This window comes from Dermacentor albipictus, chromosome 5 (genome assembly GCF_038994185.2).
Source record: "Dermacentor albipictus isolate Rhodes 1998 colony chromosome 5, USDA_Dalb.pri_finalv2, whole genome shotgun sequence".
Classification (NCBI taxonomy): domain Eukaryota; kingdom Metazoa; phylum Arthropoda; class Arachnida; order Ixodida; family Ixodidae; genus Dermacentor; species Dermacentor albipictus.
Genome location: NC_091825.1, coordinates 51,809,507 through 51,828,796, shown reverse-complemented (window position 1 = coordinate 51,828,796; position 19,290 = coordinate 51,809,507). Strand labels below are relative to the sequence as shown.

The 19,290-nt window shown below is 42.7% G+C and overlaps 1 protein-coding gene across 2 annotated transcripts in view; it reads right to left on the bottom strand.

Moving 5' to 3' along the window:
• The window catches only part of LOC135899214 (glutamate receptor ionotropic, kainate 2-like), a 202,724-nt gene extending 187,042 nt beyond the window's left edge, over positions 1-15,682 (bottom strand). For both annotated transcript variants that reach the window (XM_065428470.1, XM_065428471.1), the window contains exons 1-2: positions 14,970-15,682; positions 10,714-10,901 (exon numbers count right to left, since the gene is read on the bottom strand). In XM_065428470.1, the coding sequence (XP_065284542.1) occupies positions 10,714-10,858 (145 nt within the window). In that variant the 5' untranslated portion in view covers positions 10,859-10,901; positions 14,970-15,682. The remainder of the gene's footprint in view (positions 1-10,713; positions 10,902-14,969) is intronic.
• Between the last annotated feature and the right edge of the window lie 3,608 nt (positions 15,683-19,290).

The window sequence follows — 19,290 nt, the reverse complement described above, 5'->3', positions numbered from 1 at the left end:
CATTCACTGCATGATTCTATCCAAATATCCGAATTATTCACGTTTACCTGACACAGTTCACCAGGCAAGAGTTTCATTAAAGACGGTGCAGAAACCCTTTAAAGTAACCATAATAAGTTAATCACTTTGGTTACTTTCTCGACCTCGATTATTAACTCACAAGATCGCTAAGCTGAACGAACATGGGCAGACCGACATGTGCATTCAAGTAAATCGTTTTTCTTCTTGTTCGTGCGTTAGAGCCTTAAGTTGAGTTTTTAAATATAGGCTACGTAAGTTTTCTATATTTGGTTTGTTATTATAAGACCGGGTTGTTGAATTAGTGCTATTTAATTCAATCCAGATATTTCCTGTTCGACCACCTAGGATGCTTAGACTTGTTCCATTGCTCCTCATACAATGACATCATGTTGTTCGCAATGCATACACAAAAAGCTCCTCGGAATACAGATACGAAGAACGGAAAAGGAGGCCAGAAAACTCCAGCTGCGTCTATGGCCACAAACACAGCTTCTCATTGAAACTCCTCAGCCCAATAGAGGTGACGATACCGTGGTGTTGCAGCGCCTCCTGTCGCAGTTTTTGCGCCCGTTCCGCCGAGTCTTTCTTCTTCGTGAAGGTAACGAGTCTTGCCTTCTTTTGTTTGCCGTGACCCTAAGCTTTCATAGCAAAGGCAGAAGAAGTAATGAAAAGAACCACAGTTCGATGTCTCGTCTCAAGGGAGCAAGGAACAGTGGGAGGGGAGAAACACCATCGAGAAAAAAAGAAGAAAAGAAAGGAAAGGAAACGTAAATGAGCTGGAAAGGCCTGCGTGGCACGCATGAGGATTTTCCTTGGCAGCAGGCATTGCCCTCAATCCTTCCAGGCATTCCTTTTCTTTCGCGAATGTGTTCGGGCGGGTTCCTGTGGTGAACGTGCTCATCATCCCATTTTGTGGGCCGTGGTTGCCGGAGTCACGCCCGACAGCTTTTGTGCTGTGCCTCTCATATCTGTGCGCATTGGAACTTATATTGATCGGAAATGTTCCGTTCGTTCTTCGCTGGTGCGGTTCCGACAAGATCTTCGCTTGCGAGCCCGTGATGTTCTATACGCGTCTGGCTTCATTTTAAAGTTGTCTCGCTTCTCTGCCGTATGTTTATCAAGACGAACACAAACCGTACCACACAGGAATATAAATGCGGTACAATGATTACGCATTGAAGCGGACATTTGCGCGCTCGTCTTGAGCGCGTCGGCTTTCCGCCGACGCGGTGACAGGAAAAGTATCTTTCCTGCGTGCCTTTTCCCATGCACTGGCTGAGGACGCGACGTCAATCACGAGTGACGCAGTAAATGTCGGCGTGTTGTGTTTAGCTCTGCATTATGAAGTGTTTCAATACCACCCTTCATGTCTGAAAAGTATAATTTCCACGGGAGTTATCGCGAGAAACAGAATCCAAGACAATAGATACTCAAGTGGGAAGATTTGCGTCGGAACTTTGCATAGCGCAATCATTCGTAAATATTCTTTCCTGCCTTGGTAGACAAATCAGATGACTTTGATTGCTCATATTGACATTAACAAAAGCGTAAAAGTACTATTTTTCACTTAATTTCTATCGTATTTATCTAACCTTTTCTGCGTACCTTAATGCTGAATTCAGTTCTTCAATGCAGGTTTATGTTTACGCAGAAAACGTGAGCTAGATGCCCTACCACACTACAGGCATACCACGGGCGAGGAGAATATATAAAAACTGGCACGAAAGAAGTTTTCAAATTAAGGGCTAACTATCATTCCTGCATACGAACACTTCCGAGCCCCATCGCTAGCAAAGCGACACAAACTACGGAAATCCCTGTTTTCTCCCGCTTGAAACGCGCAAGCAAATGCTCCACTGGCTGCCTTTCTACAGCGTTGTGTTTAAAACTGAGAATTCTAGAATGTAGAAGCGCGGAAACGTGGGCGAGCCGATAGTGATATCTTGTGTTGCACCACACACATGAACAAGAAAAAAAAAATTTCATGCCCTTTTTTGTTACTCCCTGTGTGACACAGTACGAGTTATAGCTTGAATGGTTCGTATTATTTGCACGGCGTATCCAAACCGAGCACCGGTGATAACGGCGACCTATAGTGTGCGACACACGTTCTGCTCCTCCGTAGAAAGGACAGCTTGGAAATCAAGCGGTGATGTTTTGATAGTCGCAGTGTCAGCTGGCCGAAAAAGAAAAATGTACGTCTGCACTACACATAAAGAGCGCCTGCACTAGCGTGCCCAACCTAGTTATCATCCCTGTAGACGGTTTCCAGAGTGCACCACTCACAAACTCACAGCGTCTTACGGCAGTCACATACGAAGTTGTGTGTTTTATTTTAAAATTGTAGAGCAATGCAAAATGTCCACTTAGGTTTCAGCACATTGATCTTATTTCCACATAATTAGCTGCTCTCTGGCCCCTCCGTTTACCTGACGTTGATGTGCACTAGAATATGTAATATTTTAAACATGAAATGTGTAGAGTTTGCCATGTTGAAACAGAACGAAAGAGACGCTCAATGTATTTGCTCTCAACGTTGCCCACACTCTGGAGGATGTCACTCAAACCCGAAACGAAAAACAAAAGCGGGGCATTGACACTTTTCATCAAGAAGCCCCAAACCCCCCCCCCCCCCCCCCCCGCCCCCCTAGGTACAGTGTAAAATCTCAGCCAAGCAATGCTTGTAAAGCAGAGCTTTCTTAGCGCCAATTCCCGGACTTTCTGATGGCGGCAGCTGCCGTCTTCTTGAATAGGCACGTGCCTCAAGTCACGCAGCACGTGCATGTGAGATCGCGTCCGCGGGATAGCGCCTGCGAGCAGGCCAGTTTTCCTTATTGAGACACAAACGGACAAATCAAAAAGCAAAAGTAATAGTCCGCTGTACCACTCTCGTTGACGCCGTTGTTCTCTAAAAGTACACATGTCTCCTCACCATTCATCCCTCAGCAAACATGAACTTCATGACCGTGACGTCAAAGCGGCGATATGTTACAGTGTGCAGTCGCATGAACTGCTGCTTGCATTTCGGCTTAGGTTGTTAACCGTTTCGCGCATGAACATTTGCACTACGTCATATTAAAGCTGTGACTGGTACCCCGCATACACATGCGCATTGCAAGAAAGTGCATGGATGCCAGCATAGACAATTGCGTAAGCACCGCGGTTAGTCTTATAGCGTTTAAGCAACCTTTCGCGGCAGCTTCCCGTCACATATATTCCAACATGGGTCTCAGTACTCTTCTATAGTCAGGTCTTATTGGTAACCGGTGTGTTACGATCCTGAAAATTTATTTTCGTCGTCAGGTTAGCTCGGAACATGCTCAAAGCGGCGCCTTCATGTATGCGGACAATGAGTCCATTTCTCCAGTTTGTTGAGAGACAAATGCCCAGATAAAACGTCCAGGTGAGAAGATTGTTCGAATCAAAATATAACAGCACAAATGTTTAACAACACCTGGTGATTCATCGCCTTAACTTTTCCACATTGACTACCAGACTATCTGGCGGCATTTCATATGTGCTAAACAATCATGTTTCTTCGATGGTGGTGACGCAGTGAAACGCTTCATCTTCCACAAAGTATTATTTTATCAAAAAGCGGTGGAATCGTAAAGCTAAAAAGCTAAACAAGGAATTTCGCAGTGCACTTGGCTTTACGTTACACCAGAATTTTTCATAGATTAACGTTTACGGCTTAATCTTTACCAAGACGAGAACCCATTTCTATGACGGTGGACACTGGGTCACAGATAGGACCAAACAGTGGTTATAGTACAATTATTAATCGGCTTCAGCACATGGTCACCAAACTCGCTGCACATAACAACACCAGCAATCACAATTCGTCAGAGACAGATATGAAAGCAATAAAACAAGCTTCCCTGATGACCTGCAAATTTCAAGGAGCTATATACCTCGCTTTTCTGTGTTCGGTTTAAGAAATATGCTTCCATAGGCCAAAGCCTACGAATGCAGGACAAACTAGACAGGAGCCTGGCCGAGGTGTTAACAGTTGAGACTATAAAATTATAAAAAACATTTGGTTAGGCTGCCTGCAGAAATTTCTGCGTTAGAACTCAATATTTCTTCGCGAAGAAGAGCATACGCAACGCTTACTAAACAAAGTTTATTTTTTTAGTAAAACATCCGCACCAGCGGGTTGTGACGAAATAGCGAATATTCGATATGCAGCGGCAATATGCATTACTCATAAAGAAATATTAGCAGTAAAAAAGACGGTGGCGTCGGCGAACTTGATCTCCCCGAAGGCTAAAAATATTTCCTTATAACATTTTCTCGGTGCAGGCGGCTTAGAAAGTGATTGAGCGTGAATCGATAATGATTCACTGTTGGTACCAAGGAACTGCACTCCTCATTCGATGAAGCCCCGGCCTAGAGCTAAAGTCGCTATAAGCTGGAAGGAGCGCGAAGTTGTGTCGTTCAACTCAATCAAAACTTTATTTTTTTCACGCATAGGAAAACACATTGTCAACATTGAATTTCCTCCTCCGGCAATTCATTTTTTTCGTTCGACTTTCAAAGGTACTTTTTACACTAAGCCACCATCGGTATTTTTTAAACGCGCCGTCTATTGGACCTGGACCAAACGGCACTTAGCTGGATTAAAGCTTTCTTTTTTCTTTGGAGAATGTTTTTCAATTCCTCAGCTTGAATGACGTTAAATTTTCTTCCAGTGCAGTTCATACACGCGTGCCGTAAGATTGGTTTTGGGTGAGGTATTCATTACAGCATACAGTAATGACACATCTTTGGGCGCTTCTGATAACAATAATTTGTTTGCGGATGACTCAACACTCTTTACTGTTTCGCGAAGTAACTCCAGCCGCACAAAGTTAGTACCATCTCCTCGTAACGCTTATTATTGCGACAACAAATTTGGCTACAGATAATGCAAAACATGTAAAGTCATACGTGTGGCTCACTCATCGCCCTCGTATTATTTGAAAACTGTTCATAATTGCCTCCTGAAACAGTTGAGAATCATAGGGTCCTGAAACATAAAACATACCCTAAAACGTACCAAAACTTCGTTTTGATGGAAACTGAATGCAAAACACGCCGATATAGTTAGATTTATGTGCAAGATAATGAATTTTGTACCATCGAAATTTATCTGATGCTTGCCCGGACTATATCTGTTCTATTCTTTTCACAATCATTTGTGTGTGTGTGTGTGTGTGTGTGTGTGTGTGTGTGTGTGTGCGCGTGTGCGTGTGCGTGTGTGTGTGTGTGTGTGCGCGTGCGTGCGTGTGTGTGTGCGCGCGTGCGTGCGTGTGTGTGTGTGTGTGTGTGTTTGTGTGTGTGTGTGTTTGTGTGTGTGCGTGTGTGCGTGTGTGCGTGTGTGCATGTGTGTGTGTGTGTGTGTGTGCGTGTGTGTGTGTGTGTCTGTGTGTGCCACTCAGCTTGCCAAAATTTAGGAACGCATAGGCTTTGGGAACGCTGAGATATTTCAGGCAGTAGTAGGGAACGTTATGTGCAGATGAAGGTAGCGGTCACTCGAAGAGCCCTCATTTTGAGAATGAATTATTGAAATCATGGGTCTTGCACCAAATAAGTGTATAGCTGAATTTTTTTGTCGCTACTTACCCAACCTACACGCGGCTGCATTACCACGGAACGCTCATTCATGATCATCCTCCCCTTCTGGAAATGTATTGATCGTCCGAAGAAAAGCACAAGTCTGCAGGGAGACTGATTTTTTTTTAGATTTTCTATGTATGTCATCCAACTCCACTTTATGTCAACACGCTATACTCACCTACGCTCGTCTAACCATAATTACAGCGACACCGGCCCGCAGTATGAAAAAAAAAAGCTCTCGGAGAAATTAAAGGCACTTCAGAGCCTCCAGTGTCAGCACGTCGATAATTTATGGAGCGACTAGCTCGCTCGCTCTTCTCTTTGCTGATAGCACTTTTATATTTTCTCCGATCATGGTATGCCGCAGGTGCACTTTATAAAATTTTATGCTGCAGCAAAGAGCCGTCTACATATAAGATCCGTTTAGATCGCCTGGTTGGCGTTACTATGACCAAATCAGCGCATCCCCCACCTTTCCTTCTTTCACCATTTTCCTTATCTTTCAGGTAGCTTACCCAAACTTAAAAGTACATAGCAAACTTCATAAACGCCACAAAGCGCAAACTTAATTTGCCCTTGCTAGTTACAAGCAGTTGGAATACCTTACCCTGCTTATCAATCAGCGCCGTGAATAAGCTTGCGAAAGACAGAAGGTATGTCGTTTACTGTATTGCCTACGAAAAACGAATGCCGAAGTTTTTCAACACACTTCCTTGGTGCCTACCATTGTCAAAACTTTCATTCGGAGTTTAACTATGGTTTCATTTAGGAGACTTGTTGCACACTAAAATAAGAAACGACATTTCGCGAAAACGTCAACAGCGTGTATATGGGCGAAACATTTAGGCTTCGAGTTGGGAGCCGGCGATATTTTCGGATAACAAAAGAATTTTTCCGCAGTGAGGATAGGCCTCATTGGTTTCTATGTTACAAAGAGCCGAAATTCAGTCAGTGTCAACTGTACACGCGTGTTGATGTGTACCCGCCTTATGTGTAAATAACGACGACTCAGCAACCCCTTTACATCTTAGTGTGTTTCCAGCGAAAAGTTCATGCACCTTGTGCGTAGGGCTTCCTTTATAACTTCCACCTTAAGCGCAGTCCTGCTTGAATTCTGGAAACTTCATATGTGTATGTTTTCTTCTCGAAAATAAATAAATACCGTATAGTGAACTTCAATACACGCGTTTCATCCTTGCTTGCCTGATTTCTTTTTAATCACGTTAGATTACTATTATCTAAATGTTTGAGTAGTTCCAGCAAACAGCTCGCCATGGTGCTGTTGTTAAAGTTCATATTTGCGCCCTCAAAGCGATGTTTGGAGGTGGAATTATTAAAGCGGGTACTTCAAAGAAGTACTTGAAAGCCTGAATTAATGAATGCCGTTTTGTGTGTGTGTGTGTGTGTGTGTGTGTGTGTGTGTGTGTGTGTGTGTGTGTGTGTGTGTGTGTGTGTGTGTGTGTGTGTGTGTGTGTGTGTGTGTGTGTGTGTGTGTGTGTGTGTGTGTGTGGAAACGTCGACGAGCGCTATATAGCCAATGAATCCCTTGGACCCATCCGGGAGTTATTACCGGGTCTGACAGAAATATTGCAGTTAGGAGGCCCATTTATAATGAAGCGTTTATGTTAATACAGTGCTTGTTGCAGGGTGCGTCTTGGTACATCTGCCTGATCTTGCTAAACGATTGAGCTAACATGCTTTACCATAACCTGAATTCAAACAATGCGTTCGGTTGCGCGTCCTAGTTATGACTGTGGTGAATGTGACTCACTTGAATTACGGACAATATATGCGGGCGCCGAACCGTCTCAGTGCATTTGTTCCTCGATATTGTGGAAACTCGATGTCTCTGAACAATGTACAGGGCGCGGAAACGCGCGAAGCCTGTGGAAGCCCGTGCATTGTTCTCTCGGCGTAACTTCGATCTCCTAATTCTACATGCATTATCAATATTGGCCACAGAAATCGCCTATTTCTCCTGAGTTGTTTCCTTTGCGGTGCTGATAAATGTGCTCAGAAGAACCGTTTCATTCACCATGAAAAATTATTTACTTATTTTTATAATCTCATCTAGACACCATTTGCAGTATTGCCTACAGGCCATGCTTTCAACGATTCCAATTCGCTCTACATTATTATCAATCTCCGATGTTCAAAAGCTCCAGAAATTAAAAAGACCCATGAAACTATAAGCAGGCTAACGTCGAACAGTTAAAGAATGATCTATGCAATTTATTTAAAGTATTATTTCAGGAGTTCGATCACTGCGGTATATAAACCAACTGGCTCATGCTGAAGCTAAACGTAATCAATTGAAAATAAATACATTTACTTTGGCACTGCTACTTCTAAACACAAAGCTCTGTGGCACTTACCGTACCCATGTCAAAAGTATCTCAAATACAAGAAAACGTCTGAGCAGAACGTCAAGCTAGTTAGAACATCATATGTTGGAGAACCTAGTAACTTGCCTTTGAAGAGTGCATTAGAGGACTTAAAATGCAAAAAAAACGTTTTCTTCTGAATAACTTCGCCACCGACGATCAAACTTTATACGAAGAAATTCTGCCGCAGTTTAAGCGCCAGCTATGAGGGTGACATAAGCTTGCTCGACTTTTCACCAAACGCTGTTTCATAGAGCCAATGCGCATGTGTTTTAAACGACGTTCTTGCACAACACTTTTTGACATTTACGACATTTCCTTGCCTGCCGCGCAGATTCATAACTGTCCTTTAATGTTTCTAATGACGATTGAGCCAGTTGGCAACGAGAATACCATTAAGAGAATTCAATCTCACTAATCTCCGGGTTGTGAATCTCGTTGTTCCAAGTTCTTTAAAAGCACCACTGCCATTTCTGCTATTGTTCTTATATTTATGAAAAACCTCTTGACACGGGTTATCTGCTGGCGGAGTGGAATTTGGTCAAGTGATTACTCCTTACAAATCAGGTAACAAGCATTCCCCATTAAACGACAGCACAATTTTCAGAATTTAACCAACTAATACCCCTTGTAAGATTAACGCTGTGACTGGTACCCCGCATACGGATGCGCATTGAAAGAAAGTGCATGGATGCCAGCATAGACAATTGCGTAAGCACCGCGGTTAGTCATATAGCATTTAAGCAACCTTTCCCGACAGCTTCCCGTCACAGATATTTGAACATGGATCTCAGTACTCTTCAATAGTCAGGTCTTAATGCTAACCAGCGTGTTACAATCCTGGAAATTTTTCTTCGTCAGGTTACCTCGGAACATGCTCAAAGCGGCGCCATCATGTATGCTGACACCGCAGATTACATTTACGTACATTACGTTACATTACGGTACATTTTGAGAATTTTATACACATTCAATTCAGCATGTCACAAGCTATTAATAGAGACACTTCGTTATTGACATTGGCCATAAGGGAAATTTAAAGCTTGAGCGTTCTTTCTAAGTAAACGCTCCCTCTATGTTTCAATATAACAGCTGACTTAGTGGCAAGCCGTGTTCTCTTTTCGTATCTCAAGTTACCGCACTTGGTACTCTCCCCTTTGCTATATAGAATAAAAACTTAATGAGCTGCGTTTCCTTGGACATTCATTTGTTTTCTGACGATGATATAATATTTAAAGAAATGCCGTCTGTGAATCACACAAATATTGCACAGAATTTTCTTGATGCTGTTTCCATCTGGTGGAAGACAACAACATTAAATTCAAGTTTGTTTCAGAAATTAATTGTTCACTGCTCCCTCGAAACCCTAATAATTACCCAATAGAGCACAGGACAAGCTACAGATACATTGGTGTAATCAATAGAACTAATTTTACCTGGAAAACTCGCTGTGTTTAAGTTCTGAACATCGCTTGCAGAACATAAGCTTTCTTCGCCAAACTGCTTGCCATATGTTCTACATCTTCCTTCTATCGTCATCGTCACCCATCATGCACCTCTTTCTTCCCTCTTTCTTTCCCTCTTCCCCTTCCCCCAATGCCGAGTAGCTGGCTAGAGGAATATACCTCAGGCCGACCTCTCGGCATTTCGTGTCATTAAACTTCTTTCTCTCTCTTCTTCGCCATAACCTCTCGGTTTCCTGTTCTTCCTCGAATGTCATGCTCTATAAAATATTGATGTGTTTAAAACAGGAATACGCTGCATCTGTTTGCAATTATGGTCAGCAAAAGCGAGTACGTTTTCTTGAAACGGTCCAGAGCAACTCAAACCGTTTTAGTCATTCTGGCTATCAGTGAACTGCAAATATGACCATAATGAAATTTATTCTGAACTGACATTCTTTACCATGGCCTCGCAAAAAAAACTTCGTCTCTGCCTTTTTTTCATAACATCTTTCAGGACCCTCAGGTACACAGCAAGCCCCTACTACTACCGCAATTCATACATGGAAGAATAAATGATGCTGTCAAGGTCCGCATACCATCTTGCAAAACGAACTCATTTTTATTTCATTTTCACTTTCATTTATTTTAACCTTCCTCCACAATATTTCAAAGATTTAAAATTAACTTCAATAAAAATGTCCAAACATTATTTGCATAGGGTTTGCATATAATGCATAGGTACGTGCTTTATTTTCAGGTTGCTTCTTTCTGTTGGCAATTGAGCCAGCGACAAGTTCTCGTCCCCTTTTTTATTTTGCACAGGACAACTTCAACAACACTTAATTACCCCTATGCTATCCTTGGCTTCATTTCCAGCTTGGCTAATGTGGTCGTGGTTAATGAAAACCGAGACCCTCTTTTCCCTTCTCCTCGTAATACGTCTAGTGTTTCCGGTGGCCCATCAAATCGCCGGAAGAGAAATATTGTGCCTCCTGCTTAAGTGATTTTTTGCGACATTTCAGGGCTCTGTTGACGAAGTATATATCCTGAAAGAGGCACTATTGCTAACCTCGACATCCAGAATAAACCCACTTGTTCCATCTTTGCCACGACACCGACAACAACACAAGCAGCCCGGAAAGAACAAAACGCCGATAAGGAACATTCCTTGCACCCGGGCAGTGGCTGCGGCAATTCACTTCCAGACTGGTCGTTTTTGGCTAAATGAGATTATCTACAACGTAAGTAATCGTTGTACTCACCGATGCGAATCACGTCAGGCGAAGCTTGTCCTGAGATGCTCGCCGCGGTGAAGAGAACAGCTGCGACCGCCACAAAGAATGCCGTGTTTCTCTTCTGCCTCGAACCGGCTGCGGTCAACAGCGATGATCGTCCAGCCGGGCTCATCTCGTAGTCAGGAGATGACCGGACAGTGCGTGGTGCTTTCCTTCTGCAATTCAAGCAACGCCGAGGTTTTCGCTGTTTTCTGTCAGGAACTGCAATTGATTATCAGCGCCGGTGGCAACCATCACAGTGTGGCCTGCAAGCGTTGTTCGGTTGCAAGGTCGTGCTAGTATGGAAGCGAGTAATAAAAGTAATGTCGCATTTAGAGAGATTGTTCCTATGGAAACGCACAGCTATGGGCACAGCTAAAGGCATTATTTGAAGTCACGGAGCCGCAAAGGGTTGATTTGCGTTTTCTTTTTTTCCGTGGCTGTTGTGTATGTGTACGAGACTACTGGGATAGGCATGCGGCATTCGAGGGATACCTCATTTGAGAGAGTGAATCGATGTTACTGTCCCAGCCGATTCGATAAAAAAAAAAGTATGTGGTAACTGGTACAGCAGGAAAAAAAAAGACATTTTCCCGAACATATTTCAGGTGAAAATTATTCTTTTGTGCAATTAAGTCCATTTAATTTTCTCGGCAGTGCCAAACCTTTTATAATAGATTAGCAAATATATTCATTTCCAAAACATTCTTCATTGTCAGAAGCCCTAAATTATTATAGTTCACATACATGGCTTTGAATTAGAAAGAAGTTATTAACTATCTTATCATACTGATTGTGTGAAATCCGCTCCAAAAATGATGAAAACATAGCGCTTTCTAGCCGCTTAATGCGAACAGTGGTTCTATACGTACAGCCAAAACTGATTTCAGACGAATGTCCAAAGAGCATATTACATGCCAAATTTTAAATTGTGCTTATGTCGTACAGGCTATGAAAAACCACACTTAACTGGAAAACAGCGTTTTGGCCGATACTTACGCGTCAGTAAAACTTTGTAGCCTTCTTTGTCGAAATCAAGGAAACAGCGGCCATCATCGAAAATGATATTGATTATTTCTGCAGAAACATTTAAAGATGATATTCTCGTTCTAGAAAGGTGCCTTTGTCGAATAGGAACTCACATCACAAAATGTTCCTGTAATTTGTGCTTCAGCGCACAGTTTTATTGCGGGAAATAAAAACCGTGCTGGCGCACACGTTACTGAACTTCCGCACTGCGGCGTTAAATGAGGGCCAATAGTCGCCGCTGCGCTGGCCATTGCTGCGGTTTGTCTTTGAATTCACACAACCAGCAACATGTTTTTTATACGGGTATTTCAGAAAATAAAAGTGCGCAATATTCGTAAATATAGAAATAAGCTATTTCCTCGGCGTTGTTTTACCACAGAGGCACGCGTTCTAAAATAACTCGAGCAGAAAGTAAACAAAGAATGCTGAAAAATATACTAAATAAGTATAGAACCATAAGAACCAGACAAATGATCCTATGCAAAAGTTGATGCCAGTCATGCGGGGAGGTCTCGGCTGCTCTCCGAGGTGCAAAGCTTGGCGCTGCTAATTTCAACAGAATAAGTTCCGCCCTGTCATACGCGGAAAACTGAAACTGAACTAGACGGAATTTCTAACCCATTTTCTGACAAACCTAGTATACCAAAGATGTCGCTGGGAACTCGCAGCCGGACCACATAGACGTGCTGTACAACCACGTGTTTCGCATCTTAGTTCGTACACAGCTAATCCAGCAACGGCATTGCAGCAACGTGTGCGGAAGTGCGGTTGTTTTTCCGGCCGTAAAATTGTGCAGTGCACCCAACTTAAAATCACATATTGCGATGTGAGTCTTAATTTCGAAATCGCTGCTTTTCCGCGAAAAAAAAATTGCATTTTATTATCTCTCTATGGAAATAGTTGAAGTTATTCGCTACCACGGTGGCTATTCGCCAGGTTATTACAAAAAGAAAGCTACAATGTTTTACTCATCCGTAAACATTGGCCAAGATGCTCTTCTCCAAGTGCAGCGTGGTTTTGCGTCTTATTTGTTTAGCGTTGAGGTAATAATTAAATTTACAATGATATTACAATCTTTTTTTTTTCGTACTGCGCGAGCGCTGTATTTTTGACAACATTACGAGGAAAGCCCAAAAAGTTGGGTAACAAGAGAGTGCTTAAATTGTTTGTAACAAAAGACTACATCTGCAAAATATACTAATGTTAGTCTTGTCACAATAAAGAAAGTGCTAAATTTTAGTCATACTCATTTTTCTGAATTGTTTGGCGCCATTCCAGTAGGTTCGATTGGCCCTCAAGTACACAAAGAAAATGTCTCAATTCCAATATGTGGGTGAGGTGTCTTTATTTTCACAGTAAGCACTTTATATTACTTTAAATAAACTAATGCGTAGTTAAGAGCAGGGGTTTGGGCAATTCGCGTAGAATGTCCCAAGTGCATAGGAAGCTTTTGGAAACATTTATATTTTGCGTACGCAAAGTCTGTGAATGCCAAATCCTTGTTTTCTTTTTTTTTCCTGATCATTGCTTCGCTTACATCCGTTATGAGAACCATTGATTAGCGAACGCCGCTTATAGCACCCACTTCTCGTTAAATGGAGTTTATAAAACACAAAAATGTTTCAAGAAAATGTACTCACTTCTACTACTACTACTGCTACTACTATTAGTATTACTATTATTAAAAATAGCAATAGTATCATTAATTAAAATTTTAATTGCGGGATTTTATTTGCCAATACAACGATTTGATCATGAGGCACGTCGTAGTGGGAGACTTCGGAATGATCTCGACCACTCACGACCTGCATTACCTCAATAAGGTTTTATAGTACCATACCATGCCAGAGGTTCTTTAACGTGCCCCTAAATTTAGGTGCGCTGATGTTCTCGCATTTCGCCCCCATCGAAATTGGGCCACCATAGGCGAAAATTATTAATAGTAATAATAAATGTATCATCCCGCATCCTGCAATAGTTCTAATCACGCAACCAAATTGCGTACATCCTACTGATGCGTTAGGTGTCGAGTGGTAGTCCGTGCGCAGTTATGTCAGAGTAAGAGAATTTATGTGTGAAGTTATTTCATACAAATTGGCCACGAATGGGGCGCCATATTGCTCGATGTTCCAAAATAACGGAAATAATGTTTTGTCTCGCTACGATAGGGACTTCCTATTCAAATCATGGAAACCATTTATGATAACTCAAAGCTCATTACTTTTCGAAACGAGATCAGGATGCCTTAGAACACGCACCTATAAAGCGAAATATAAGAAGGAAGAAGAAGCATGTGCTTGGCTGCGGTAAAGCTAGGGAAACGATGGAGCATGTTTTATTAGAATGTGAAGACATCTGCCTAATTTAATGCCTGATTTAGGCACCACTGGCCTCCTTGAAGCCCTTGGGTACAGCGAGAGCAGGGGAAAAGTAAACACATGCACAATAGAGGTTAGTAAGACGCGATTGGAAGATTGGTGGAAGTAGGGAAACGACAAAAAATGGAGAGGTGCAAAAGCAAAGTTCACAATAGGGGGTAAAGAAATTTGGTTGTGGGACGTCATGGTGGGTTCTTTTTTTTTACCTAGTTAGGAAATTAGGCAGTATAATAGCAAAAGCTTGGTGGCGCAGCCCAGCGCCCCGTTCCGAAGGGGACGCGTATGACATCCATCCATCCATCGAACTGAATGGAAGCATCTCGTGGGTAGTAGGGAAAAATACAGGCGAAACAAACGGATCCGCAGATTCGCAATGATAATTGTTCTCCTGATACGCAACGCTGAACAATATATGCATAGATTGTGCGTCATTAAAATAAAATAAATAAACATTTCTCTGCATCACAACGACGATTTTCCTACCTGTCCTTCAAGAAATAGAAAAAAATTAAACATTTTTGCGAAAGATGACTTTAGCAGTCATGTTGCTCTAAGGACAAGTAGCAAATAAATATAATCTTTATTATATGCCTCATCAAACTGGTATACACTATCTTTTGCTCGCTTAGAATAGCTATTGTAGTGAGAAATTATTCGCAAGTGAAATTTTTGCCTCCTTCCCAAAGAGAAATATAGATACGAAATCCCTCCACTTGTAAAAACGCGTAATGATCTGGTCGCTTTTGTCTTAGCAACAAATAAATTTACCTTACTTGAGAATGATCTTCTAAAAGAATAAATGCGATCATTTATACGAGAACACATTGTGACACATACCTTCGCAGGCCGCTGAAAAACGATGATCCACTTCTCGCTGTCTCAAGAGCCACGCTGTTGCAGTCTTACAACTTTCAGAACTTGAAACAATCAGAACTCATTGTTGTCTTAAGGCGGACACCTCGTTACACAAGACCAGGTCAAAAACTTCCGTCCAGCCGCCTTTGAGTCTTGAAGAACAGGGTCGGCTTCCCTCGATACTTCCTACACTGCGTGGTCGCACATAGATAGCACCGTCGCAGAGTTAAAACTACCTGACCGCGCTTACGACTCCGGTCGATTTAAAAGCCCCATGACACGAAATTTTTAAGTCGAGAAATTTACAGACTGCTCTCAGGAGCTGCTCTAGAAAAGCGGAACACTCCGACCGCTCCAACCCTCAAGAGAAAAGACAGCGTCACTCGGCCTCTACCATGTGCTCGTAAACATTGTGCCCAGGGAGCGACTCGACGAGCAACGTGCATCGCACGCCGCCGGCTGCTGAATCCCGAGCCTCGTCCAGCGGTCGAAGCGATCTCGGCAGCGAACACCCGTAGTGCCCTGAGAGGGAGAAAGACAGTGAGCGAAGGGAAGGAGCGCGCGCGCCTTCAACCGTGGATGCTTGAGAGGGCGAACAACGGAAATTTCGGGCGCGATCGGGTGCCTCCGAGACCATAGACGCTGCAGGGCCGCGCAAGTCGCGGATGATAGAACGCCTGCGTTGCGTGCGGTTGTGATGCGGTGCTTGCTTCTGTTCCTGTAGATATGGGAGTTGAGACTCCTTTCCCTTTTGCTGTAGTGCGCTATCGACTGTGGCGCCATCCATAGGCAGTTGCGCGTAACCTGCCTCCGCACCACAGTCCGTTTCATGTTGCTCGACAATCGCGTCGGAAAAAAGCCGTTCGGATTTGGTCGCTACTTTGTTACAGTACGAAGTGTTCGAATGGAGTGTTAGTTTCAACCTGGATTACGTGTAGGAGTTTCGTTCTTTCAAGAATAATTCGAAACTCCTCTTGCCTATGAGGGCTTATGTGGCGCCGGTGTAATGCTCACGGCAGCGACACGTATGTGCAGTTGACACCTTCATCCGTAGAGGTTAAGCTATCTAGAAAGGTTAACAACGAAGCAATAGGGCGTTCATTTTCTGCAGTATTTTTCATTCAATAATTAAACATTTTTTAGCCCCGCAATCGCACAGCTGCGCCTCCGTTACGTGTGGCTCCCACATTTCACAAGATAACGTGCTTCGAGTGCTGCTGCATTGCTCGAGTTCCCGGACTGTCATCATCATCATCATGATGATTAGCGCGGTTTGCCTGCGCTCGACGACCTCAGCTAGCAACAACATTAAAAATAACCTAAATTAATAGGGTTTAAGTTTTCTTGAGTGGCTTGATAACTAACGGTTAAATTTCGATTGCTGAAATACCTAGTCCATCTCAAAATTTCGTAACGCTTACAGGTTACTGGGCACTGCGAGCTGAAGCACCGCGGACGTACCGCGCCGGAGGGCAAATAATCATTCTTGCACATAATTAGCTTAGGCAACCGACGCCCGTTAAGTTCTACGGGAAGCGTCAGTGCATGATTTCTCATGGTTCTTAGACTTTAGAGGAACTTCAACACCATAAAGTCCTGTCTAAATACATGGGAACGCAGAAATCTGTTTCCTGGGAATTGCCTGTCGCCGATTGTAATAAGGTTTGCTCCGTTTAAAAGAATAAGTTATGGCTGACCTACTGGCTGAAGCAAGCCGATTATTTATTCAGGCCGACACTTTATTAAAAAATAACCTTGAATATTGGATTACAGATCCCACGGGCAAAATTCAAAACTCCAAATCGCCAATAAGGAAGTGTAATCACAATTTCGGAAGCTGTACCTTTTCAGCCATCTAAAACAAACAAAGTGGATGTATTGCCCAGCGCTCTGAAATTTTTTGCAAATTTGTGAGTGGGAGTTTTTCAACAGACTTCTAGCGATCGTGCTAATTTTACGTAAACTGCAAAGTTACATATCACACTTTTTCGCTTTGGATGCTCTAACAAATGCAGTTTACGAACTCGTACATCTGGTTCTAGTGCTGAGTCATGCAGAATTAGGTCAAAATCATGCTTCCTACGATATTTTAATTCTGCTTTTACTCTTTATCCAACAAATGTCACGCAAAACCATCAAGCCCGTATCAAATGAAAGTGTTTCTGCGCGTCACATATATTTGAATAGCTATATAGCTAATAGAATTGCTAATAGAATATATTAGTTAGCTCCGAGCTCTATCCACAACTCTCGGAAACATGGATTTTTTATCTGTTCAAACAAAATTTACTTGAAATAAAGTTTCCAGAGCACAAACAGAAAGGCTGATGTATATATTAAGCTATCTCGTGTATTTTTATCTGGAGGGCCTTAATGCCTAATTTAGGTGTTAACATCGTGAAATTATAACTTTTTGGCAAGTTCGTAAGCAATTTTCTTTAGAATACGTAATTTGATTGCTTAAGAATATTTTATCTTTAGACTAAAGCATGGAGAAATGATAGTAAAAAAAGTCATTGTCAGCTGAAGCATTAACGATGCTTGGTAAAAATTTTTGAAAGCGCATTTTTTTTGCTTTTTTACTAAGTCAATTGAACGCAGAAATATTCGAAATGTGTTTCCCTGTGACGTCATGTGAAATAATCACGCTAGTATTATATTTTAAAATAATATTTGTCGTTGCACCTAGTTGCAAATAACTTGATTAAAAAAAACTTACCTCCAACAACTATTACTTCCTCGTGGAAACTTGAAATAACGCTTATATTACCGAAGCTTTTTTTTTTCCTTTTCGAGATAAATACTTTGGTGAAACCTCATTCGCACATCACCAACTTTCCCATTTTTTTGAGAAAGAGACTCAGCGATGATCCCTTCTCGCGTCTGGGAAGTATCGGATGGGTTGACCCTGATGTAATAAATGAGCAATATTAAGCCATTTGATACGTCTATGAAAGAATCGTCATTAGCGAAGGAGCAACAGGAAGAGAAGAACTATTCAAAAGAGTACGTATCCGGGCCATGAAAGTTAGGTGCATTTTCTTTCAATAGTTTTCAACAGATTAAAACCATGCGCACTTAGGTATTTTTTTTTTTCTGGGACCGAACGCTGTGGTCATTACCGGTTTCGTGAACGGCACCCATAAAATATAGAGGAAAATGCTCCAAGTTTTTTCTTCTTTACTGCAAGTTTGCGCCTCCTTTCTCTTTTCTTTTTGTTATACTTCGTTTTGCATTCCTCAGTGTTCCAGAGCATTTCGTGTTAATTCTGCCGCCTTCACTTATTTGTTATTGCAAAAGGATGTTCACAAATTTTTTATTGAATATGATATTTACCTATGCACTGTAGCCTTTTTTAATTGTTGTGTCCGTGTTCTGTTGCTACCTGTTTTTATGTACGGGAGTGCGCTCCTCTGTCAAGCCAGTCATAGGCTTTTTGGGTGCACCCCTAACATCCCTGATGTTGAAAAAAAGGTATTTGTATTTGTATCTGTAAGTAGAGGTTAGTGCTGTGTATTTAACAAGAAAAGTTAGGTTTCAGGGCCCTTTGCCGGTCCCGTAATGCGATTTCTCCAGAGATTCTCGCCGCTCCTTTGGCGCTAGTGGTGCCATTTGAGTAGGTGTCGTGTCCATCGCCTCCTGCGAAGCGCTGGACACCCGCTCTTGTGAGCGATTTGTTTGTCGAGAAGGCCTCTTTTCAAGGCATGAGGCCTTTGAGGCCACCAGCCCGGAGGTTGATGGCCCCTTCTCGGACGACGGAGCAGCGCCAGCCGCAACCGCCGAGGGGGCAGGTGACGTCACTGCCAACTCACTATGTCGGACAGCCGCTGGAGGCGGTTGTGGCGCTGCCCCCTGACGCGCCACTTCGGGAAGGCTATTCTTTTGTGAGAAGCATACGCACCTGCGTGCCTCCTTAAACAAAATGTTCTGTTTGATTGCCACTATTTCTTTTTCTTTTTTCCAAAATGGGCAGGATCGCGAGTACGCGGGTTGCTCCCCTTCACAATTCACACAGTGTGGAGTGTTCTCGCATGTCTCGAACGGATGTTCATGGTCACTAAATTTAACACAGGTTAGTCGGCCACGGCAGTTCTGGGATCTGTGGCCGAACCCTTGACATTTAGAGCGTCAGAGGGGACTTGGAATATGCGGCCTGACCCTGATCTTCACATAGCCTGCTTCGATTTTTTCGCGCAGAACAGATGAACCGAATGTAAGAATAAGATGCTTAGTCTGTATTTCTTTACCATCACGCATCATTTTGATTCGTTTTAAACTGATCACATTCTGGTCACTCCAGCCT